The 24,830-nt window shown below is 37.6% G+C and overlaps 1 protein-coding gene across 2 annotated transcripts in view; it reads right to left on the bottom strand.

Annotated features, from left to right (window-relative positions):
- Nucleotides 1-675: 675 nt before the first annotated feature.
- SEL1L (SEL1L adaptor subunit of SYVN1 ubiquitin ligase) overlaps nt 676-24,830 on the bottom strand; it is a 35,741-nt gene continuing 11,586 nt past the window's right edge. The window contains exons 5-21 of one of the 2 annotated variants that reach the window (XM_064423682.1): nt 24,473-24,578; nt 22,584-22,746; nt 21,219-21,272; nt 21,078-21,137; nt 20,547-20,628; nt 20,089-20,243; nt 19,311-19,367; nt 18,256-18,324; nt 15,773-15,850; nt 14,560-14,622; nt 13,634-13,721; nt 13,239-13,387; nt 12,501-12,666; nt 10,970-11,044; nt 9,197-9,369; nt 5,800-5,928; nt 676-4,601 (exon numbers count right to left, since the gene is read on the bottom strand). In XM_064423682.1, coding sequence (XP_064279752.1) covers nt 4,398-4,601; nt 5,800-5,928; nt 9,197-9,369; nt 10,970-11,044; nt 12,501-12,666; nt 13,239-13,387; nt 13,634-13,721; nt 14,560-14,622; nt 15,773-15,850; nt 18,256-18,324; nt 19,311-19,367; nt 20,089-20,243; nt 20,547-20,628; nt 21,078-21,137; nt 21,219-21,272; nt 22,584-22,746; nt 24,473-24,578 — 1,871 coding nt within the window. In that variant the 3' untranslated portion in view covers nt 676-4,397. The remainder of the gene's footprint in view (nt 4,602-5,799; nt 5,929-9,196; nt 9,370-10,969; nt 11,045-12,500; nt 12,667-13,238; nt 13,388-13,633; nt 13,722-14,559; nt 14,623-15,772; nt 15,851-18,255; nt 18,325-19,310; nt 19,368-20,088; nt 20,244-20,546; nt 20,629-21,077; nt 21,138-21,218; nt 21,273-22,583; nt 22,747-24,472; nt 24,579-24,830) is intronic. The other variant, XM_064423683.1, reaches the window with a different exon arrangement.

The raw sequence follows: 24,830 nt of genomic DNA, 5'->3' as shown, positions 1-24,830 counted from the left end.
GCTGCTTTTACCTGCAACAAGTGCTACTGGCAGGAGCAGACAACATGGAAAGCCTCAAAACACCAGAAAACCATGTGATTTGGACTGATGCTCAGGATCATTTACCTATTGATACCATTCCTAGCCATTACTGATCCCCCACTGGCCTTACCTTCCTTCTCCCAAATGAACAAGCATACTGGAAAGCCCATCAACTTAAAGAACTGAACAAGGGAGAACTTGGTCTCAACAGGTGGAGCCCAAAGGGATGAGTGAGTCAAAAACAGCCTGAAAGCAAACAAATATGTCAGCTTGGAGTAGTCCCACCCCCAGTATCCCAGTATCTGTTTCGACTGACTGAATTATCCCTGTATTAGTATGGAAAAAGCAGTAGTAATTCTGAAGTTACTGGTCACTGCTCTTGAATCACATAGCAGTTCTGTGTCTACCAGCCAAGGTACAAATGCTATATACACTGTCTCACACACACACACACACACAGAGGGCAAGTTTATAGCATAACTGAAGATAAAATTATAATGATCAATTCCTCCTCTCTCTTTGCCCTTCCTAAGGAATGGAAGTGAAAATATGAGGATCCTTATAGGAAGGGATGCATTGAACAGTGGCATATACCAGTACATATGACTATCAATTCACATCTCCTGTCATCATAACCACTGTGAACACTGAGGGTAACCACACAGGTGGTATCTTTATTTCACAAGATTAAAGATACAGTACAAAATGAATCTGTACATCTTTCTATTAACAGAATTTGTTTACACAATTATATTACATTTGACCAGCCTTTATACTGATTTTAAATACAAAATAAATTTACAAAACTCCTACAAGACCCTTTAAAGAACTGTAGCTGATAAAAACAAAGGGTTCCCCCCAATAGTCCCTATTTGCCATATGCATTTGCAGTAGTTCAAATCAAACTAAATCTTTTCAGTTTAATATTCTCTGAAACAAAAAAATAGAATTTCAGTTCATTGTTGCCTATGTAAAAGGAAAGCAACTTGCAAAGGTGAGTGTAATCCCCTTTTATAGGCCAAAACTAGCATATAATAGGTGGAAATTAGATAATGCATAGTCTTAAAAGTCCTGTGACAAGCCATATCCTAATGTTCTTCCCCCAAATTAAAACTTTTTTTTTTTTTTAGTAAGAGTAGCTGACTTATGGAAGATAACTAAAAAGTGAGTAAAACTATCTCACAAGAGTCTCATGAAGATGTTTGTATCAAAGGCTTACCTTCTATTACACTGTCCCATCATGGACAATATAAAGCAAGAAAATTATTTCAACAGATAGCTCTGGGACAAGTTTCACCAGTGATGAACTAAATTCCTGTTTTCTCAACAGTTCAGTGTTTCTTTTAACTAGCAAGAACAGCTAATGTCTTTGATTAATAATTTGAGATGCAGAATAATGCGTTTTTTTCATGTTTTCCCACAGTTTTCCTATCCCACCAATAACACTTACTGCTCTGTAGTTCCATTTTCTGTGCAGGGAAAGAAGAGCATATGTCTATGAAGGTCATACAGGCAGGCTCTGGCTTATGTTATTACACACAAAGAACTAAACTTTTCATTCAAACCATACTGAACACACCCAGAAAGGTTTCTCTTAAATCATATTTCCCCTCTAAAATACTCCTGCATATAAACTGTAAGATAACCTGTGTGCTACCAAAAGAAAAAAGTACTTCACTGCAGTAAACTGAGCAACTCAGCTTCTTTAGGAAAAAGATGCTTGATTAACTGAGCGCAAAACAAGGAACATATTGCTAGTAAGAGTTAAATATACTTTCCTCAAAATGCAAGTTTCAGAACCGAGTAGTAAGGGATTGTCAAAAAAACTTGTCATGGTGTAGATAACTGATTTAGAAAACTTATTCGTATCTTTAATCCCTGAGTTAACTTGCCATTATTTATGGCAAGTACCTTTTACTTCTACCACCATATTCAAATGAATGTCATCTGAAAAGTTAGTGGTAGTAATTTGGTGGAAGGGAAAAAAGCAGGAGAAAGACTTCCTTATTGCTCCTTCAAAAAGCATTTTTAAACATGAAATAACTTGCTGATCTTCAATGGTTTTCTTCTGCTGATTTCTTGGATGTAAAAATGCATCAGATTCACTGAAAGTCATCTATAAGACTGTCACACAGCAGAAGTGATGAGAGAGTCTCATGCAAGTAAGAGAGCTTTTAGAATTTAGTTCTAATAGATCAACAACCAAAACATTTTAATAATGCAGTAACAAAATTGTTAAATTGCCTAAGAGACCAGTACCAATGAATGAATGGTATTTAACTGAAAAACGTTTTCCATATAATCTTTAATTTACTCATGCCAAGCCAAAATGAGTTAAGTGACAGTGGCAAAATATGTCAGAGGGAGTGTTCAGAAGTCACAGATATCTTAGAAATGCAGCTGGGGAATGCTGTACATATAAGACACTACATTTAAGTTCAATACTGTTTTCATCTGCTAATGGTGATTGAGACTGAACAAGGCATTCCTCTACCACATGCTGCAACCCTCCACACTAAAATTAAAGATTTGTCTTCATATGACCAGCATAAGCATTGTGAAGTACTGAGAAGTTCTACCTATAATACTAGTACCTTTAATACTAGTCACCCATGACATATCCATTAACAAAAGAATGGATAGCTTATCTTCTATCCCAAACTAGAGGCCTATTGTGCAATGACCTCCTTGCACATGTACCAAGTATGAAACCATACCAAACTCTCAATTCCAAATAAAGTGTATTGATATGTTGTTGCCAATACACTGGAAAAACATTTGCACGAAAAGAAGCCCTTAACCCTTTAAACACAACAGCTTCTGTCAGAAAGCAGCTAAAGCCTCCTTATTTGCATTCATTCAGCTTTATGATAGTATATTCAGAGGGTTTAATGCTAGTACAGAAACCAACATTTCACTACCATTGGAAAATAAGAACAGACACTTATGCATTTCATACTTCTAGATTATTCCACCACTGCTTCCCAATCCTAGCCCCAGAAATTGTAGTTCAATGAAAATCGTCACTACGTGAAGATTCCTCTTGCAGTCTTAAATCATCAGTCCACAGGTCAGTCTTTACACTCATTAAAAGGCCTTTACACTGACCTGGTGGCATCAAGAAGCCACTAGTCTTCTTTCTCTTTGGATTTTATTGTTACAAGGGGTCCTCGAGATGGCACAGCCAGACACTACTGTGACTTTGCTCGATGCCAGGTACAAGAGAGGTTGGCAACAGCCAGAGCACCCCTGTAGCTTTGGAGAGCATCACTGGCATAAGCCCATGCCCTTTTGTAGAGAGCATGCATTTTTGTGGCTCTTTTTTGTAGATGCATTAAGCAGATGCATGCATGAGATACACACATTTCTTTCTTGCAGTGCAAATCACTAACAGGATTGTTGAAAATTAAGCACAGAACTTCCAACTCCAAAAGCAAGTCAGCTAACTCGCTGAGATTTCTGGCTCTCTCCTTTCTTCAGTGTGCGCAGTAATACTGGTGCTTTCTGCTATCTAGACTCAGCTTCTTAGTAAAGACAATTTTAAATTTAGGAACTCTAACAATATGTTTCATGTCATGAAGGACTGCAAAGTACACAGGCTCCTGAAAAGTTTCAGAAGTATGTGAGAGCTGGGTGCTGTGAGGACAGTTTTCAACTGATGAGCTTTACAGACCCCATCTGTCCCACTCCACCGCACGAGCTACATACTGACTGCTGAGAACTGTCTAAGGGGAATGGAGGAAAATACCCAAAACAAAAAGCACAAATGGAGAGTAGCATGTTTGCTGGCTTAGTTTCCAGAGTTTATCAATAATCTATGTTAAACCATCCAAGACAACCTAAAAGACCAAAGCGTAAAAAATACTAAGAAAAATGAAATAAGGACTGTAGAAATACTTGGGATGCAGGTCAGAATTTAAGTTCCTAACAGCCCTAATATTTTCAGAATTTGAATATAGGTCAGTTTCTTGGACTTAGAATTGGCCATAAATTTACTATTATTACTTTTATAAAGGGCAACTGCTACTGAGCAGGCAAAAACCTTCCACTGCTAGCCTTCTGTCTCTCTGGGAGATGAAAGGACTCTGAATAAAGAGGAACTAGATACAGCAGGCAACATTTTTGTAGTAGCACACTTGTGTTTCCATGAAAAAAAGCCATAGTGTTATTCCATTGGCACTGAAATAACATTCAAATCAGTTTCAAAATAATTTTCTTATCCCTGAAAAAAGGCATCATTCTAAGCAGCTTTCAAACATTTTTTTTAAACTTCTTTGTGCCTCTTTTGGGGGAGGGACTGTTGATCCAAAGTCCTAATTCACAATGAAAATTGTTCCTTTAGGAAAAATCCAGTTCTTTCACTGAGGCTCTTGTTGCTATTGTGGTGCTTGATGCTCTGGGGGCGGTTCTTGTTGAGGCACAGCTGGCCGCAGTCCTGCTGGTCTGGGAATTGCTTGGTGTTGCCTTTGTCTGTAAGCTATAATTGTTCCCAGGAGCAAGGCGATGATAGTCATAAGGTAGAGGTCCCACTCAGGCCCCAGCAGCTGGTCCATATCAATGTGTGAGAATACCTCTCTTATCTAAGAAGGAAAAAGTCCACATCATGTCAAAGAACACAAATGGGAAATTACTTTGATTTTAAATTTGACTTGTAACACTTTTCACCTACAAGTATCAGTTTTAAAACTTTGTGGCTTTTTTCCTCTCTGAAAAAATAGTACCACATCAGTGACATTCTTAGTTTCCAGGAACTAAAAAACCATTAAGACCAAGAGCCATCCTATATAGAATGAGGTACGCTATTTTCTATTTTAGAGATGAAAGTTCCACCATGGAGTTTTGTGGCTTTCCCATGAATGACAGAGCATTAAGCCTCAGGACACTTGTGTGGTCCAATGCTGAGATTTGTGCAGTTAACGGACAGGTAATTTTGACAGAAGTGTCTTTTTGTAAGACCTCATTTGCATAAGGATTAGCCAAGACACACTTCTCCTCTTCACTGCTGTATCTGATGATACTACACAGTCACTGCCAATTTAAAAAAGGAAAAGCTGTGTTCTGCATACCAGCTTCTCTGAGTGCTATGTGGGTATTTGCCCAATTGACTTAAGTATTTTGACTGTCCTCAGCCTCAAGACTACTATAATTTGTCAAACTTTGCTGAACTGTCTGAAATTGCATTTGCTCTAAGTGGTAATAACTTCCATACCATTTTAATTTATTAACTAATTCAAAAAGGCAGTCAGATGTCAGTACACTGAGAAACATTGGAAAGACCTCACTTTAATTCCAGACAATTTTTTTTCAGGGCCACCACCCAGTAGAAACACTACAAAATACCTAAACTATCTAATACAAATACATTTTCCCACATAGAGAACAAACACAACTATAATGGGGTTGTTACAGCTGAATATAAAATAGCATGAGAATTAGGGATATAATTTTTTTTCCCCTGAGCAATTATGTCAGTTTAATCTGCTTCATTTTGATAGCAGATGGTCACGGATAAGAGCAATCAAACAGTTTTGAGAAATTCTCTTCGTGGAAAGAACAGCACACAACAGCACTGCCTGTGCACAGTTCAGATTCACAGAGCTGCACAAATAGGAAATAGGAATGAAAGCTTCAGCGACTCTCTTAACATGCAACAGTAGAAAAAAATCTATCCTAAGTTTGCAGAAGGTTCAAGCAATACTTCTATTTAAGCAAAATTACAAATTGAGCTTCTTTGAAAAACGGAGAACACATTTGCTCTTCTAACTTTGCATTACTTACATTGATTTCTCGTATGTACTGCAAGGAATAAATCACTCCAAGCTTGCAAAGTGCTAGGAAGACTGGAACCTGAGCATCTGGGCTTGCTTCAGCTGCCATGTCATAGAATCGTTTTGCAAGATGAATATCCTAAAGTTAAGAAAAATCAAAGCACAGTTTTGAAGAACTTGAAAAATTAACCATAATTTTTTTTCTAAGACACGTTAACCTTTGGATATACAAGTAAATGGAAGCTTCAGTTTGAGGATAAAGCTATTTTAACTGATGCTGGAATTGAAGTTCACAAACAGGTTACTAATACTGTAAACCAAGGCAAATATTTCAGTAACTCTAGTACTCTAACATCTCGAACACCACAAGAAACACAAAAGACTAAGAAAACCCAAGCAGCATTTCCTTTCAGTTACACTACAGTATGCCTGCTGCATAGTGCAGCTTCTAACTATTTCTGCATATATACACAAATTAGATTTTACTACTTGTCCAAAATGCACATAACTGGCATTAGTGAGAGCAGCCTGGCAGAAGTACAAGCACAGAGAGCAATTTAAGGAAGAGCTTAAATTAGTGCTCTCTTTGGTGGCAATTGAAACAAGGTGGTAACTGTAAGAACTGAGGGTACGTGTACTGAATAGCTTAACTTTCCTTGTTTGTCCAGTGTTTTTTAGGCTCTACTTCAGATACATACTGTGCAGTGTTAGGAGGCTATTTGGATACAAACTGGCTATGTTCACCCAATGATGTGAAGAACAGGCTTATGTAAGACTTGACTCTGAAAGCGTTCCAAATTGGACACTTAAAATAAGAGGAATCTCCAGCATTTCATTCCACATGCCCCTTTGATAATTTCCTGATGGTGAAATACCATAAAGGTTTTCTGCTCATTGATACAGCAAAGCTTAGTTCCATAACAATCATGGAAATAACAGTATGAAAATTGACAAATTAAATGAAAGAGATGCAGTAGCATACATTTTAGTATTTTAATTTAATAGAACAACTCTTAACACTCATTGAGGCTGGAAAGTTTCTCTTTTGTATAACTATTAAAAGAGCTTCCTTACCTCCTTTGCACTGTGCTAGTGTTGATGTAAAAGGAGATCCTAAAAAATGGCTTATTTTCATTTCTAATTAGCAAGCACTTCGTTCTGCTTATGCCTATTTTACTCTTACTTGACAGAAAAGTGCAAACCATAGGAGTCTGAGCTATAACACACAAGTAGCACTGAAATACCACACCAAATCTTAAGATGATAGTGCAATAAAATTAACTCATTCTTAATTTTGAGCGGTTTATGGAAACCATCTTCATTCTGAAATGTAGCCTCAGGGATTGACAGCATTAAATCTATCAAGAGTGTCTATGTGTGAGATTTCTGAAAAGGCTTAGTACTTGGCATTGACCGGGGGTGAGTTTGAAAACCATCTTGGTACAGGAAGTGTAGCATAAAATTCTGTATGTAAGAAAAATACTATTTATTCAATAATTAAACTGAGAATAAGGCAAAAGGTGTTTAGTGGGGAAAAAAAATTCCCACATTAGAAAACACCACATTTATCCAGAATGAACAGTGTTCCAATAAGGTAGCCTGCACAACTTCAATTTAGATCATTCTCCCTAGCTATGGAGTGCTTGCAATTTTAATGACATGGATCTAGGTGAGGAGAGATTTAAAGCACATGTCCCTTTCTTCAAAACACTAACTCCCCAATTCTGTTATGTACTACAGTGCTACTACAGTTTGTATGTCCCATTCAGAGGCCTCTAGTGGAAGAACAGACTTCAGTGGTAGACATCCTATTACATCTGGAAATATGACTATCAGTCATTTTCAGAGGTGCTCAAAATGCAACAATTCTGTGAAAGGAAAGCCAAATATTTTGTTTCATGCAAAACTCAGTCTTAGCCTTTTTTAGAATATCCTGGCCCAGTCCCTAACCTTATCTAAATCAGTCCTAAATATCCATCTTCTCATCTTACAGCTGTAATGTTTTAGAACACAGAAAGCAAAGACATTACATATTCAGGATTACTAAGACTGGTTTTATACATGCAATTTCCTTGCTTAGACGTTCTCAGTGCACCTTTCCTCTACCTATATAAACTATCTCTATTTCTCTTGCAACTTAACATTTCATTCTGTGGTGGATCTGAAGGAGAGAAAGTATTATTCCTCTGCATAAAGCAAGGCTACATATGCTCATCATGAGCCTCTATGCACTCATTTTGGCTTGCTGTGTGTAGCCATCCTGCTTCAAGCTGGAGTATACTCTGTGCAAAAGATGGCATTAGGAATAATTTTTTTTTGTCATGGTGAACATGATGCAATAACCTTTTCAAACTTTTTATTATTTGATCTATATTGTGTTGTATTCAAGACAGAAGCAAAACAAAAAGGTCCATGCCTGAAATTTTTTTTTTTCTTAAGAAAATCTCTAACTTTAGAACTATTGCTTTTACCTGCGGACTTATTTTCACAAGTCAACCAATTTGAGGGCTCGGTTACAAAGGAAAAACCATCCTAAAGTAACATTTGAAAATAAACTTCAGAAAAAATGCAGTTTGTGTATATATTGTCACTTCTACATCTAGGTCACTATGCATTTTTCAAATGCTGACTGCCTGATGCTGCCAAATTAACAATACTGACTTATGACTTGCTCTTCATTGTTCTCGTATTTTGTAAAGAAGCAAAAATTGGTCTTTTAATAGACCAACAGAATAATTAAAAGGTGCATATGTAGAAAAAAAAAAAGATGAAGCTCACTGAAAATAGAGAAAATGAAGTTATTATTAAATCCATTCATTACGCTAAGGTAGGCTGCTCAAAATTAGTATGCAATTGCCAGTTACATTATTTTGACACATACAGAGATATGTTTCTCTGGATTCCATATGAATTAAATCATGGACAACAACACACCACAGGCTTCCTAGGAGAACCAGGACCCTATACTGTCTTCTTTAGGTGATGTAGTTTGCCTAACTTGAAAAACCACAGCTGATTTGGTCATGGTTATGCTTTTGTTACCTTTTTTTCCAAAATGTCATGATACAGGAAACAATTTAACCAGTGTTTCAGAGGAGAAGAATAATCCTGTACTAAAATACTATGAGCCTGGAGTTGATTTGCATTCATTTCTCTACATTTCAAAGTCTTGAAAGCATTACTGAAGCATATGGCACTCTTTTTGCCAATAATCACAGTTTTGGGCAAATGTTCCTTCCCCATCTATGCATCAATTCTTCACACAGTTAAGTGTGAAGTCAATAGACTTGTCCATTGCCTATTGGTGAATGTATTGGGAGACATGCTAATTCCAGTAGTTGTAAACTTAACTGAATATTAGCAAATGTACTCAAACAAAGCAGACTCTCAGTGTACAGCTCACTCACCTGCTTGATGCCCAATCCCTTCTCATGCATGTAGCCCAGATTAAACATTGCTTGAGCACTGTGCTGCTGTTCTGATGCCAGTCGATAGTGAATAAATGCAGTTTCGTAGTCAACATCAGTACCAAACCCATAAAAATGGTAATCTCCAAGCTTAATTCTTGCAACAGTGTATCCTATAAATCAAAAAAACAAAAAAAAGGATAAAATAGCTAAGCAAAGAAACCCTTTTGGCTTCCTATGAAGATGCAGTAGGAGCGTTAGCATTACTTTTCACAGTTTGTACAAACTGTTTATCTTTCACCACCCCCTCACATAAACCACTTTTAATTTCTAAATTTGGTTAAGCTAACCAAAACACAGCCAATTTCTATCTGCAGGTAAGACTTTTTCCTAGTAATCCTACCAACATTTTCATTGCTATATAGTGGTATCAGCTGAAAACCTGTAACATGTTCATGATCAGTCCCTTATTACAGAAAAACTTTTCATTTGCTATATAGCCTTTAAAGGATTCAACTTTTTTCAAAAAGCAGTAGCACTAGAAACTTGAAGAATAGTGTCTCATCATTCACGTCATCATCTCAATTTCTTAATTTTCAACTAGAAGTGTCAAAAGTCTGAATTTGCATGGTAGTCTTCCTCTCAAGTTAAAAACTAGTAGACAGATATTAGTGTAGATGCATGCCTTTGGAAGTTAGATAACCAATAGTGAACTTATCTTGAGGTATTTTAGGGTAGGCAAACAAGCACCAGAGTTTAAATTTGGGTTGTTTGGACATCAAGGATGCATTCTTCATCACTGCTTACTTTGAATAGGAAATTGCATTTCTTAATAAATGATGAAAAGTAATAAATTACTCTGAAGGATTTTGGATTTATTTTTCCAAGCAGATATACTTTTCTAAAAGTCAGTGTAAATGTTGCTAATGTTGTTTAACACTGCACTACAATTCCATATTGAACAGCAAAAGAAACACAAAGTACATTTGTATTTTAGTCCTTTTAGTCTTTAGAATCACAGAATGGCTCAGACCTGCAGAGATATTGTAATGACACTACAGGTAACAACAGACCAAAGAACACAAACTACCCTACCTGGGATACAATTCTGTTAAGAGGAGAAGGTAAACTTTCCCTCTTTATATGTTTCATAAAAAAACCAGATGAAATTGGACATTAATGGCTCTACTAAATGTTAAGGAAACCTTCCTGTCTGACCATTTGGGAGGCACTGTGGCCATCACACTCCCACCACTACAGACTGTTACTGCAGGGACTGAAGCTCTTCCCCCTTGGCAGTGCGTGGCTGCAAGGGCTGATGGGCACTTGACTCCCTACTTGTGCCACTCTCACGCAGTCAGATAAGCTTTCTTTACTGGTTTGACCCTGGGTTTCCAAGAGCAGAGTCTCAGATGCCTGAATCTTTTAAACAATATAATAATAATGGCACAGTAACACAAAAAACAGCTTGAGCTTGTTTTTCTGAGGAGGAATCCCAAACAAAAGAATCCCTGGGTTTTTATACCCTCACAGTCTGTTCATACTAAAGTCTGGGGTCCTTGGCTCCTGCTGTGTCTTGTCACCTGGCTGGGCCACAGGTCCTCGGGCCTCTTGTTATGAAAAAGGTTGGCAGCTCATGGCTCCTTGCCTTGGGCTCCTCCCTGGAGTTGATCCAGAGCTCAACCTGCAGCTCACACTGCAGCTGCAAAGCTATACTGAATGTATTCCTCAACATTAAAAGAAACAGACTGGAATTGTGAGGCACAGACATACCTTGAGAAGCTGCTCTATTCCAGTGAAGCAAAGCTCGAGGATAGGTTTCATTTTCTCCTACTATGCTAGCTTCTTCTAAAGAGGAAAAAAATCCAGTTAAATAGAACCATGGTATATGCACACAGGACCACAAAAAAACCCCTGCTTATCTTCAGTCTGCCAAAATATGTTAAAAACTTGAAGGAATCTGTGTTATAGAACGAACAAGATTCAACTAATCTGAAACTTATAAAGACCCCTTTCATTTATACAGCCTTTCTATTTATCTGCCCACATAAGAGAGGTAGGAACAAACTATGTAATTTCACCCTGAACTATGGCTTACCAAGCATCTCTCCCATTCCAGCTGTAGGAGATTCTGATGCATACTTGAGGAATGACAGAAAATGCAAGTCTTAAGAACATATAATTTGGACTTTGACAAATACAAGCTAGAAGCACAACCTGCTATAGTTTTGGCCATCTGAAACCCAGGACTAGTCAGGTAAAACAAAGGCTTAAACTCCTTAACCAGCCAGACTGCAGTCTCTTACGTGGCAGTGCTTCGGCTACTTCAGAAGTTGTCCATGTCACAATTTGAAGGTTCATCAGCTATCAGACTATTCAAAGGATTTGTAACTTGAGCCTCTAGTGTAACTGTGGTTTCAACTATACTGTCCCACAGCTGACACAAAGATTTTGTACAAAACATATAAAGTACTTTTAAACCAATCTCCAGTTGAGATACAGATACATCAGAGTAAAGATAAACAGAGTTTTAACTCAGGGAAAATGCTGCTTCTTTGCAAGCATGCACTTCCGGCCAAGACTGTCATTACTGTACCTTTTCTAAATATGATTCACTCAGACACCTTTAAAAAACATTAACTGGAAATGAAGATGTTAGATTAGCACATCAGCCTCCCGGAGGTGCTTTCAGTACTAAGATATAAAGTTGGCAGTGAGACCTAGATTTGGTATCGAAAAAGTTTAAAATACTGGGTTTTGCAGTTTGTAGAAAGATTTACCATTGTACTTCCATTGTCTCCCAATGACTTAAAACTCTAATAAATCCAATTCCAAGCCATCTAGTTCTAGTAAGACACATGGGACAAGTTTTTTTTTCAAATCTAAGAGAATCACTGCCCAATTCCTTACCCCTGCTTCAAGAGTAGCATCAGTAAAGTCACACAAAGAAGAAGGTGCTGAGAAAATGCATTACAATAGAAAGAACAAAAGACACAGACTTCTGTGCATAGTACAGGTCAAAAGTAAACCTAATACAATCCCTACTTTTACAACTGCGCTCTGGAAATCCAGTGAATTTTTAGCACTGTGCAATTTTCTAAAGACACTCTGCTTATTCCATTTTAAAATCCCTGTCAGAAATTAAATTTATTTTAACTTTTAGCCTATAAAGTCATCCTTAGAAGTGAAAATAAAAACGGATTGCTTTTCAATGTGAAGAGCAGGAAAGAGGACAAGAGCTTCATTAAAGTTCTAACATGACACCTCCAGGAAAATTCTTTTCAGTATATATTCAGATTCTTACTCTGATCAAGTATGAAAGCAGCATTGCTTTGTGCAACTTCATAGCCTTGTTCTGCCAGAAGAAGATACTGAACCACAGCAGAATTTGAATCACCATCTTTATAGCTGTTGTAGGCAGTCATCAGTCTTTCAGACCAACGCCCCCGTTCACAGACATTTTTAAACAACTGCAGAGGAAAAAGGAAGGGGGAGGACACTGGTTGTCAGCAACTTCAAAAATTTAGGTTTTGCAAGAAGTAACACTTTAACATTTTGATGCCTGTTCAAAATATTTGTATTTCACATGAAAACATGACAAGTAAACTCCACTGTTCAAGACAGGCTTACTTTAAGATACAAGTTGCTAAGCAGATAGATGCTTAGCAACTTGTAAGATTCTTAGTAAGTAAAGATAGTAACTTGTAAGATTCAGATGCTTACTCAGAATTATTTAGTATCTTGGTTTTGTTACACTTAAATCCAAGTATAAAAGAATAATTTAGTACTTATAAGTTACTGTTGCTTGCTTTGCATTACATTCTTTTGATTTTCTTCAGAGTTAATAACGGAAATACAAACTTGACATAAAAAACCAAAGATTTTTCTCATTAAATACAAACAAGTTTGCTAGTATATCACTTCCCTTTATGACAGCCTTGACTCTGCAGTCACTGCTGGAAATGTCCTATACAGGCTGGTGTGGTTATAGCCAATCTCTTTCAAGTCAGTATTACTGATCTTGATGAACAGGTGACCTTACCTCGACAGCAGTATGACAGGACCGCATCACTCCAGTGCCAGTAGCATGCATCTGAGCCAGATTGTAAAAAGCCAGAATGTGGCCACCCTGGGAGGCCAAGTTAAAATACTTCAAAGCTTGTTTATAGTCTTTCTTGACTCCAATGCCATCTAAAAGAAAGATTAAATCATTGCTCTTCATTCCTCTTGAAAAGCAGCATTGCATAAAACAGTTCTTACTCTTTAAAATTACTCTAGAGAAGCTTGAGAAAAAGTCAGGAGAAAACAGAATGAAATACAAGTTCGATGTAGTAAGCCCATTCTACATGCAGTGTATGCACACCTCTGATGCCACCTAGTGAGCAGTGACTGAAAGGGCAGGTGCTTAGACCTGCAAAAGGTTTTGATGCCACTTACTGTAATACATGGAACCTAGTTGAAGCTGTCCATCAACCCATCCCTGCTCTGCAGCCTTCTGGAAATACTTCAGTGCTAGCTCATAGTTCTGCAGGAAGATTTTGTCCAGTCATTAGAGCCTTGCAATACACCAAAGTTTAAGAGAGAAAATATGCATGTGCATATGTGAAAGGACAGATCTGTTTTACAGAAAAATTACAGCAAGATTTTCCAGTAAAAATATTGCCCTGTTCAAAATCTGGAAGCAAAAAAATGAAGTAGACTACAATGATATTTAGCCTGTTGTAACTCTGCAGCTATCTCAAAGCTGGCATCCACATACAGCACTGTTATGAACAGTTATACTTAACAGAATGGAAGCTCTGTTCTGTTTCTGGAACACTTATTTCCTCAACTTTGGGCTAATTCAAAATTTGAGTATCTGTTTGCATAGCTAAATATAAAACATTTGACAAGAAACCTTCCTATGGGAAAAGCAATAAAGCAAATGAACTAATCAAAAGTTTCAGTGTTTCTCCACTCCCACAGGAGTCACAAAATGGGGACAGTTAGGATTTGTTTTATTTCACAAGAAAACTATAGACAAGCTCAAATCTCCTGTTAAAATGCACACTTCTATGCATTTCTAATAGTTTGAGCAACATTTTCAAACTTCTGAGAGCAAAATCAGGATGTTTCTTTCATAGCTGCTAATTTCAAAGTGCTTTTTTACATAGCATTGAGTCAGCTCCAGTACTACTTGATAAGAAGTTTTTATTTTTGACATTCTCATTTTTAAGATTTCCTTAAGGAATTTTCAATGTAACAGAAATCTTCACAATTAAGCTTTCCACAGTACTTCCCTCCAGGAAAAAAAAAAAAAATCTGTTGACAACAAAAAGTCACACAATCACCTATGATTAGAAAGACGACTGTCAAAAGCTTACCACTGGAACACCTCTTCCGTAGAGGTAAGCCATTCCTAATCCACTCTGTCCAACTGGATTACCCTGAAAACACAGAAAAACACTTCTGCAAAGAAAAGCAAAACCTACACCTGTATCTTTCAAATCTGCTATGTGTTTAATCATGAAAACATATAGTACTCAAGAGAGACTTATTTTATGCTCCTAGTAATACTTATTTAGGGAGGTAATAGCATTTACAGTAACTTTCATTCAGTAACTACATAGCTGATGAACAGGGAAAAAACTTTCAGTATTATTTATCAAAGTTGACTGTGCACTTTTACAGTGTCATACAAGAGGTAGAACCCATAACCCTAGAAAGATGGGAGATTAATAGTTTACTTATCTTTAGTTTTTCCAACTTCAAAATGTTTTGGGTGCTACAGAAGTTCCCAAAACAACTCTAAGAACCTGTGTTAAGGGTGAAATGGTGGCTGTCCTGTAGGCTACATTACTAACCACTGCTGCTGCAAAAGCAGGCACTATGGCACTACTTCAGTGCCAGGACAGGCAATAGGACACATCAGAAGTTTCAGTCAATACAGAGTGAGTGCATTGAGAGATCCTCACTTTGGCACAGAGGTGTGGAACATCTCTATTCCACATTCAGATTGGGGAATATAAGAACCATGAAGGCAGTTTCTTAAAATAGTTCCTTCAGAACTTAATCTACTGTGCTTCACATGCTGAAACACAGTTCCTGGAGGACTACTCATGCTTTAACTGTACAAACACTACCATAAGGGATAGATCAAAGACAGATACACAGGATTAACATGATAAAAAAACATCATCCCAAAGAGTAAACAATCCAATGAGATGAGAGGTGTAAAACTATTATATATACACATAACAGAAGCACTGTAAATTCCTGTGACAAGACAAGTTCTAATTAACAAACACTAGCACTTCACAGAACTGCAGACTATTTTGGTGGACAGTATTTCATAATAAAGAAATAGTTTGACTCTATCATGAGAGCCAGACTCCTTATGCTGAACAGAGTTTTATGAAGCACCATGGCCAGAACTGGTTTTGACATCTTAGGCAAGCAAGATTATGGCCTAATTAATCTGGGACAAAAGCTGGGAATAGGTGTCTGCACATGGTGCAGCACATGAAGCATTTGCAGCATTTCAGAGCTTATCAATTTAATGCACATGCTGTAGTTCCACCTTACAGGTAATCATACCATATCAGCAGCTTTCTTGAAATACTGAAGGGCTGTTTCATTGCTCTGAGGTACAACATCACTTCCTTCTGAATACATCTGAAAGGGAAAGCCATTATTGAAGAACAGTCAAAAAGTACTCAGTTTAGCATGAAGACCATGAAGCAGATTCACTTATTGAGAGGGAGTTACTGTACTTAGATTATTCTGACTATTTCATTACTGAATAATCACTAAAACTTGTCCAGAAGCAGAAAATACATCTCTGCTGTAAAGCTCAGAGGGTTTAACTTTCTAATGGAAAATGAACTGCTCAAAAAATTAATTTTTTTTCAGGACAATACCCTTCATTTTTAATTTCTACCAATGTGCAGTGAAAAACATGCAATCAGACAAAATTCTTGAGACCAGTGGAAATCAAACTGTATTAGCAGTCAAAATACTTCACAAAAACAAAGCAAAAATTGGTTACTAAACACAGTTCACTTCAACAGTAATTAGCAACAAAACAACCAATAAAGAAAGCAGGAACTACAATTTCTTCTGTCAGGTACCTTGAACAGCATATTATGCTTTTTTTTTAGGCTTTAAGGACATTAATTTTGAATTCTCTACTACAATGACAGCCTGAAAAAGATGACCTAGAGCTGGTGCTTATTGTAGGCTAACCTTAGAAGGTACTCAAATGGAGTAATAAGGATTTAGCTACTCACAGGCTGAAAGTAGTCTGCAACCCAGATCTCAGACAAGTGACCTAAATACCTTTTCTAAGCAGTAATGCATTATAATCACTGCCAGTAGCCTACAAATCATGTTTTAAATTAAAAATCAGATTGGGTTAAAGATCATCTAGATCCAACTACCAAGCCATGGGCAGAGATGCTAGCCGGTAGATGAGGTTGCTGAGGGCGCAAACCAGCCTGGCCTTGAACACTTCCAGCGATGGGACACCCACAACTTCTCTGGGCAACCTGTTCCAGTGCCCCACCACCCTCCTAATAAAGAACTTTGGCCTAACATTTAACCTAAATCTCTCCTCATTTAGTTTAAAACTATTCCCCCTTGTCCTATCACTACCTGTTGTGCAAACTGTTGCTCTCCCTCTTTTTTATAAGATCCCTTTAGGTATTGGAAGGTTGCAGTGAGGTCTCCCTGGAGCCTTCTGGTCTCCAGGCTGAAAACCCCCAGCTGTCTCAGCCTGTCTGCATTGGAAAAGTGTTCCATCCCTCTGATCATCTTGATCCTCTGTGTTCACTCCAAGAGGTCCATGTCTTTCCTGTGCTGAGGACTGCACACCTGGACAAGTGCTGCAGGTGGGGTCTCACGAGGGCAGAGTAGAGGGGTAGAATTGCCTCCCTTAACCTGTTGGCCACTCCTCTTTTGATGCAGGCCAAGATGCTGCTGCCTTTTGGGCTGCAAGTGCACACTGCTGGGTCATGTCCAGCTTTTCACCCATGAGATCCCGCAAGTCCTTCTTCATAGGGCTGCTCTCAATGAGTTCATCTCCCAGTCTGCACCCATATTTGTACAGATGCAGCCCTCTCATTTGCACTTATTGAGCTTCATGAGGTTCTCATGGACCCACATCTCAGGTTTGTCCAGGTCCCTTTGGGTGGCCTCACATCCTTCTGTTGTGTCACTGCACTGCTCAGCTTGGTGTCATCTGCAAACAGCTGAGGCTGTGCTCGATCTCACTGTGTGTGCCACTGGTAAAGATAATAGAGAGCACCGGTCCCAAGACAGAGCCCTGAGGGAACCTTCTTGTCACTGGCCTCCACCTGGACATGGAGCCATTAATCACAACTCTCTGGCTATATCCATCCAGCCAATTCCTCATCCCTCAGCTATTCCACCCTTCCAACCCATGTCTCCCCAATTGGAAGACAAGGATGTTGTAAGGGACCATGCCGAAGGCTGTACAGCAATCTGGATAGCTGATATCAGACATTCTTCCCTTGCTGACCACTGTTTTCACTCCATCACATAACTGAAACACCCTGCAGATGCATTCAAGCTTTAGTGCGAAGGAAGTACAGACCTATTGGCAATTGTAACTCAGATGCATCAATTCTCTACACAGAATGAAATGGGAAGAATTTCCTTCCCATTTCCTTTCCCAACTTAGTATTTCCTGCGGGCGAAGTTTTGAGAAGCCTAGTTTTTTTTCCCCATACATTGTGTAGAAGAGAATAGTTGCCTACTTAGAGTTCTGAATTCTACCACAGAAAAAGGACATTCAAATATTTAATGATTTGATTAAAAAAACCCCAAAACCCTAGTTCAAGCACTGTTTAAAAAAACTCAAAAAATTCCTAAAGGAAAACTTAGACAAGACATAGCAGACTACATCACTCAAATCTTGCGGAAAAATTCAAAACAGGAGCTAAACTGTGATACTTAGATTCCAGAATTCAAGTTTTAGATTGCCTGATATCAGAAAGGAAACATTTGCTATTTTTCACTGCAAAGCAGTTTTCTTACTTTTGAGAGTGTCTATATCTTACCTTTCCTAGAAAAGCCATAGCGTGGGAATTGCCAGCATTAGCTGCTTGATTGAAGTATTCAAATGCTCGCTGTAGAAAAGAAAACAAGTGTTTTAATCACCATCACTATGATTTGAGCAACTTTTCTGGCAAATGGAGTAGAGGCAGATAGATTTGTTTGCCAAGTTTCCAGGTTCTTCTGGGAATAAAAATTACCAATCCCACCTAATTTAATATATGTGACAGGGTTCTTCACTTATCTAATTGCAATATTAAGCAGCAATCCCTCTAACTAGTGTATTCCAAAAACCAGAAGGGGAAAAACCAAAGTACAACTGTTACTGTGCACAGGTAAATCTTACTTTCTTATTGTACCATCAAACCCTACTCAGAATAGGCAAGATTTGCCAACTCCTATTCTACTTTTACACTGAAATTGGTTGTACTCCTCCTGATCACTCACTATCATCTCTGAACCCTCTTGAAGTAGTCATTTTGAGGTACTTTAAATATGATAACAAATAATTTCTGTTAAATAACTACTGTATTAAATAATTCTCAGGACTGCACACCCTTAGCTCTCCAGTTTTTCAATACATACTTCAAGACGAGGTTAGCTATTTTAACTTCCATAAGCAAGGTAGCTAGCTTGGCTTACACCTGCAAAAGTTCTATTTTCTTAACACTTAATATCTTTAGCATTTAAAGTTGCAGTGTTTTGTCTACAGAAGCAAAATATTCTTGCAAACCACAAACGACACTATCATCACTAATGCATGCTCACTACATCATGAAGATTGTCAGAAATAAAAACTTCTTATCAAGTAGTACAGGAGTTGGCTGAGCTTTTGTAAATGTGGTACAATCTCATTTTTAAGATGGTTAATCTTAAACTAGTTATGTAAAAAAATCAGTTCCATCTTCTAGTCACATTAATATTAAGTTTTATTGAATAAGGCTATTGAAATTGTTACATACCATACAGTGGTACCCACACACTTTTGCACACTTTCTCAGTTATACCTTCTCTCCCTCTGCCTAGTGTAATATGCATCAGAGACATAAAGAAAAGGTACCTGATGGTTTTGCTCTACTCCTCTTCCCCCATGCAAGTGCAACTGTCCAAGGCCAACCTATAAAAAAAATTTACATCGCAAGTAAGTCACTTTTCCCTTGGGAGTTCCTTTTTCTAGCAATACAGACACAGGTGAGCTGACAATATCAGAATTAGAGATGTCACAAAGTTTGAAGGCAGAGATTTGATTCAATAACTACAGCACAGTCCTACTTTTCTGCACTGGCCTAAATGGAAATTTATCCTAGATAGAAGCAACATACTGTCCTAGATGTAAAGTAACAACTGTTCATTTGAATCCTGCCTACCTAAGTCTTAAGTGATACATGACCAAGGTGGCTTGGGACAATTTGCCTCTGTTAGCATCCTCCCCTCCTGGACTGTGTGTAGAAGAGGTCCAGTCTGAAGCATGCAGAAGTCACACAAGAGCAGGAGCAGTGAGAAATTGAAATCCCTTATCAAGGCCAGTATTTTTATCTAGCCTTCCTGCACAACATCTGAAGTTATCCTTGAAATAGTCTGGCTGCTTTCTAGTGAAAGCCAAGATGTCATTCATGAGATGCTAAAGTTGGTTTCAAAAAAATTTGCATTTTATGTCCAAGTTCTACCTTAAACACACTAAAATATAAGCCTCTTCACATAAAAACTAAGGGGAAATAGGAAACAGGTTGATTCCAGATGAAAAGAACACTAAAGCTCCAATGTCTTTCCATATTTCATAAAGCCGTTCCTATAATTATTGAAAATGTCTGAATGTCATCAGGTGAACTGAATCTTACCTGTGCTTGTACATCTCCCTTCTCTGCTAAAAACTGGTAATACTGGATCAAGTCTTCTTCTAGCATCCCACTTGCCATTCCTGGATTTTCTACTTCATCTGCTAAGCGAATTCGTTGAACCACTGTGCCACCAGTCAAGGAAATGTCACTAGCAACTGGAAAACAGATGAGAAATGTTCAGGTTTTTTCAATACAAAAGTTACACCACAACTTAGTAAAATCAGATGTCTAGAGAGCTTCAAGCTTTTACTCAAGAGAGAATTAATTACTTTGATACCCTCCAAGACATTTCAATAGAGATACAAATAGCATATCATAATGCAGAGCCATAACTTGTTTAATAGCAGAAATTCTCTATTTATACTATTAGTGTTAGAGAAGTACTTTAGTATCTACTAGTTGAATGATGAAGAAGTACACAGAAAATCAAGACTGTTACCCTAGTAAAAAGTTTTTACCGTGATTAGCTACAAGTCGGTAGTGAGTGAGAGCAGATTCACAGCTCTGAAGGACTCCTATCCCAGCCCAGTACCGGTAACCCTAGAAAGGAAATGACAAATATGGGACTACCAGTTACTTGAGAACATACTGCTTGCAATGTTACAAACTTCTTTCACATTATTTGATCAAGATTTGACGAGACAATAGGCTGGACAAAAGCCACGAGTGCAGTGTAGCTACATAAAAAACAAATGACTGACGCTATTAAAGGTTAAACATGTCCAGTATAGGTCAGATATTAAATTTTGATTTAAGTCAAGAGATTTAAACATGGTCCATCTAAATACATAGCAGCATATAGCTTAAAATGAGCAGACTCATCCTTGGATTTAAAATGAATAATGGAGAAGATATTACTGCCCACCCAATGCATGCAAAATGATGTAGTATTTGGACGGGGTATTCATATGAAAGGAAATCTTAACACTGAAAATGCAGGAGTACAAAAACACTCTTGCATGTTTAAAGTTATTAACCATCTTACTTACCAAGATCATATGAGCAATCAGATTTCCTCCTAGAGCTCCAAAAGTGTAATACACCAGGGCCTTGAAACAAAAACAACTGGTTATTTAACATTGGTCCCCATGAGAAAACACAAGACCACACACTTAAAATTTCTAAATTACCTTAGCTTGACTAGAATTGACTCCTAGGCCAGATGCATATAGAAATCCAAGTGCCTAGAAATAAAAACACACCTTTTAAAAAAAACCATGGATCAGTTCTCCTGGAATACATAGGCATAAAGATTCAAAGCTAAAGCTGCAAAGACTACGCCAAGCTTTACCTTCAGTTTGGTGCTGTCTGTATCTGTGCTCTTCCCTGCCCCTTTCAAAGTATTAAGTTTCAAAATCATTCAGTTGCTTAGGATGCTAACATAAATTCGTGCTTCACCAGAATTCAGATTAATTAATCAAAAGCAAACTACTACTTTCCTAAATGTCAAATGTAGATCCAAAGGTCCTAAATAGTGAAAGTACCCCAGTTTAAAGACCCTCAAGTGAAACTAAGCAGTATCTGTGAGGTTATCCATGTACCCAGTTTGCCTCAGACACCAGTGTAAACATCAGTGAACCATAGCATTGCATAGAAGATTGGTACTGGCTGATTCACAGATCCTATGAATTCATAGTTTTGCATCTGTTCCACCACCAGTTACTTGCAACTGTCACTATAAATATAAACAATCAGAATATTCTGAGCTATTTATCTGAGGTTCTTTCAGAAGTTATTTTTGTTCTTAAGATTTACATAGTTATTCTCTACCTATCACACCTGTTACAGCTGGTAGCTCAGAATAGAAACTAGTAGCACAGAAGATAGTGTATATGTGAAGATGCCTATATTTGACAGTGTTCTAAGACTATTTTAGGCATTCTGAAAGCATACACAAAAATTCTCATGCAGACAGTATTGAATTTTAGATCAATAAAAGTCAAGGTCATCACTGAGAGATAAAGTCTCTAGAGAAAACACGTTCCTGCCTTCTGTGGTTAATGGGTACTCCACATTAAACAGGGAACAGCTGGAAATTTGGCAGCCAAAGCAAAGAGAAAGTTAATAGCCCCTTAAGAAGCTGACACTTCCAAAACAAGCAATAACTAAACAATAAGTATATGCAGATACTGAGACATTAAAATCAGTAACACCCATATTTTATGACATTTTGTAACAGTAAGTATGAATAATTCTGTGTTCAAAGGCACAGGGACAAAGCAAGTCCTGATCCATTAAATACATGTCAATATACATCCAACGTTGTCAGTCATATAACAGGGAAAAAATTAAAAAACCACCACCATCCTATATTACTGGTAGTTAAACATCTTAAAATTCAAACAGAAGATGTGTTTGTGTTTACTTTGAGGGTACAGGTGCCATCTATAAAAGCACCCTAGAGGAAGTACAATCTAAAACCCTATATTTATAGGTCATATTTATTTTATTTATAAACCTATAGAACCATGTGCAACATCTAAGGATATACATACCATTTGTCCTTTAGGAGAACCTTCTTCTGTTAGTTTTTCAAATAGTTCTTTTGATGACTGGATGTTCTGCTTCAGGTAATCCCCAAACAACAAAGCATAAGACACTTTCTCCATGGCCTTGGTATGATTCATGTCAGCTGCTTTCAGAAGATACTGATATGCTCTTAAGAGAAAACAATTTCTTTGTCAACTTGAAGCAATGTGGCAAATTCCAAGCATAAACCTGAAGATTCTGGAGAGGAGTTTTGTTTCTCTGTTTTAGCCTTTTTCTAAAAATGCATCTACCTACAGTAATTTGTTCTAGCTACAAATCATCAACATAAGCAACAAGACATGTATTTAGTTAATGGACAAACTGAATTTTAATGTTTGCTCTACTCCGTAAGCAAAGCGGTATGAATTTCCTCTCCTCTAAGACATACAAGAAATGTAAGGTCAAATGATCATATTTTTGTAGCAACAATTTTTGGTTCTGTACTAGGTGTCCAGTAGAACCACTCCCACAACAGCCTCGCATATCGCAGTAAAGAGAAGCAGCCTGAAAAAGGCTATGTAGTCTCTACAATCTGAGCACAAAACCACTCCAGTGAAAACACCAAGCCTTGGGCCCAAGACAACTACATACGTGATCAATTTTGTGCTGAAAAAGTCATACTAACAAACAGGGGGATCTCTGGAAACTCCTCTTTCTATTTCAGTCTCAGAACTGGGAGCCCTTGAAAGTAATTCCACAGCAGCTGGATTCACAGCAATTAAAACCTCCTAACCTTACACATGGTTACAGAGTATCAGCAAGCCCACTTCAGCTTAGCCTCAGGGACCTTTGAGAGCACTCCCAGATTTTTGTTTGCCTCTACTCCTTTCTATTCTCAGGCTCGTTCTTGTTCTTCAGGACAGACTGAGACATACCTGGATCCTCACAGACATCTTCTAAGAAAGTGTAAGGGTGTACAAAAGAACTAACATGTAATATTGTTTCAGAATTCTTACACTATTTTATACTAAAAAATACTACTCAGAATCCAACAGATATTGCCTCTCTTGTCTTTGCCAAGGTGCAGACAACTTCAGATGTGCCTCACTTTCCCTGACACAAAGTAGAAATACACTCTTATTTCCACAAATGAATCTAAAATAGTTAATAGTTGTCACATATTAATCAGCAGAAGTCACCACTTCCCACCACTTGAGGAAGTTGTCAACATGAACAGGAGGAAGATCTAAATTAACATAACAATTCTAAATTATAGTGGTAAGTCCACAGCTATTTAATCAGTAATTGGATGCCTTCAGGAGAGAAAGCAGAATGAACAGAACACTAATTTCTAATTTTTTTATTTGTCTACAAGCATTACCCTCTTTTTTCAAACAGCATTAACTTTTAGAATTTTAATGATTTGTTGATCTGAAGATTAATACTATTTTTATGGTGACCAAAACCATCAGAAAACAGGAGAAAAAACAGCAGGACAAGAAATGTCAATTTTTCCCACTTCATCTTTGAAGCAGAATGAGAACCAGACTGTAAGAAGCACGTGAAAAAGGGCAATTTCTTATATCACAATCTCAGTTTTTTTCCTGGCTAGTTGCCACATATAAACTGGGGCTAGAGAACTGCAGCATCACCTTGCATTAAGTCAATGTTTTGATGATGCCCACTCTTCAGACATTAATTATACACAATTTTTACTGCATTCAAAGGAATGCAGGCATTTTTTTTTTTACAAAATACCTTGCATTTACTATTTATCTTCTGTTACTGCATAGTTTGATGTTGAGTCCAATCAAGCTCAAAACCTCAGGACTGCTCATTCAAGTTCTTTTTGAGTTAAGCAAAAGTGACCAGCCATATCATCCTTCTCCTGTGGGGGTGGATGAGGTATACTTACACTTTCTTCTGAGCCTTTTTACTGCTTTCATTAAGGATTTTCATTCCAATCTGATATACATCCTCAGCTTCTTGCATCTGCCTTCTCTTATTAGACTGCTCTTCAGCTTAAAAAAAAAAAGTGTACATTAAGAGCTCAAATTATACCACTGAAGACTACCCTCTCAAAATTCCTATTAGTTCTGAAGGGTAAGTCCAGCCAGAAACATGCTTTTGAAGAGCAATAAACAAAGTGATTACAAAAAGCTATCTAATGGATGTGTTTGATATATTAATAGATGATTTCTTCTTGTGTGATGTCCCTCATGTGTAAGTTTGCTGATGAAATAATCTTTTCATTCATCACTCAAAAGAAAGCT

Source organism: Passer domesticus, chromosome 6 (assembly GCF_036417665.1).
Source record: "Passer domesticus isolate bPasDom1 chromosome 6, bPasDom1.hap1, whole genome shotgun sequence".
NCBI classification, from domain to species: Eukaryota; Metazoa; Chordata; class Aves; order Passeriformes; family Passeridae; genus Passer; species Passer domesticus.
Note: the sequence above shows the minus strand (reverse complement) of the source record. Positions and strands in the feature narration are given on the sequence as shown.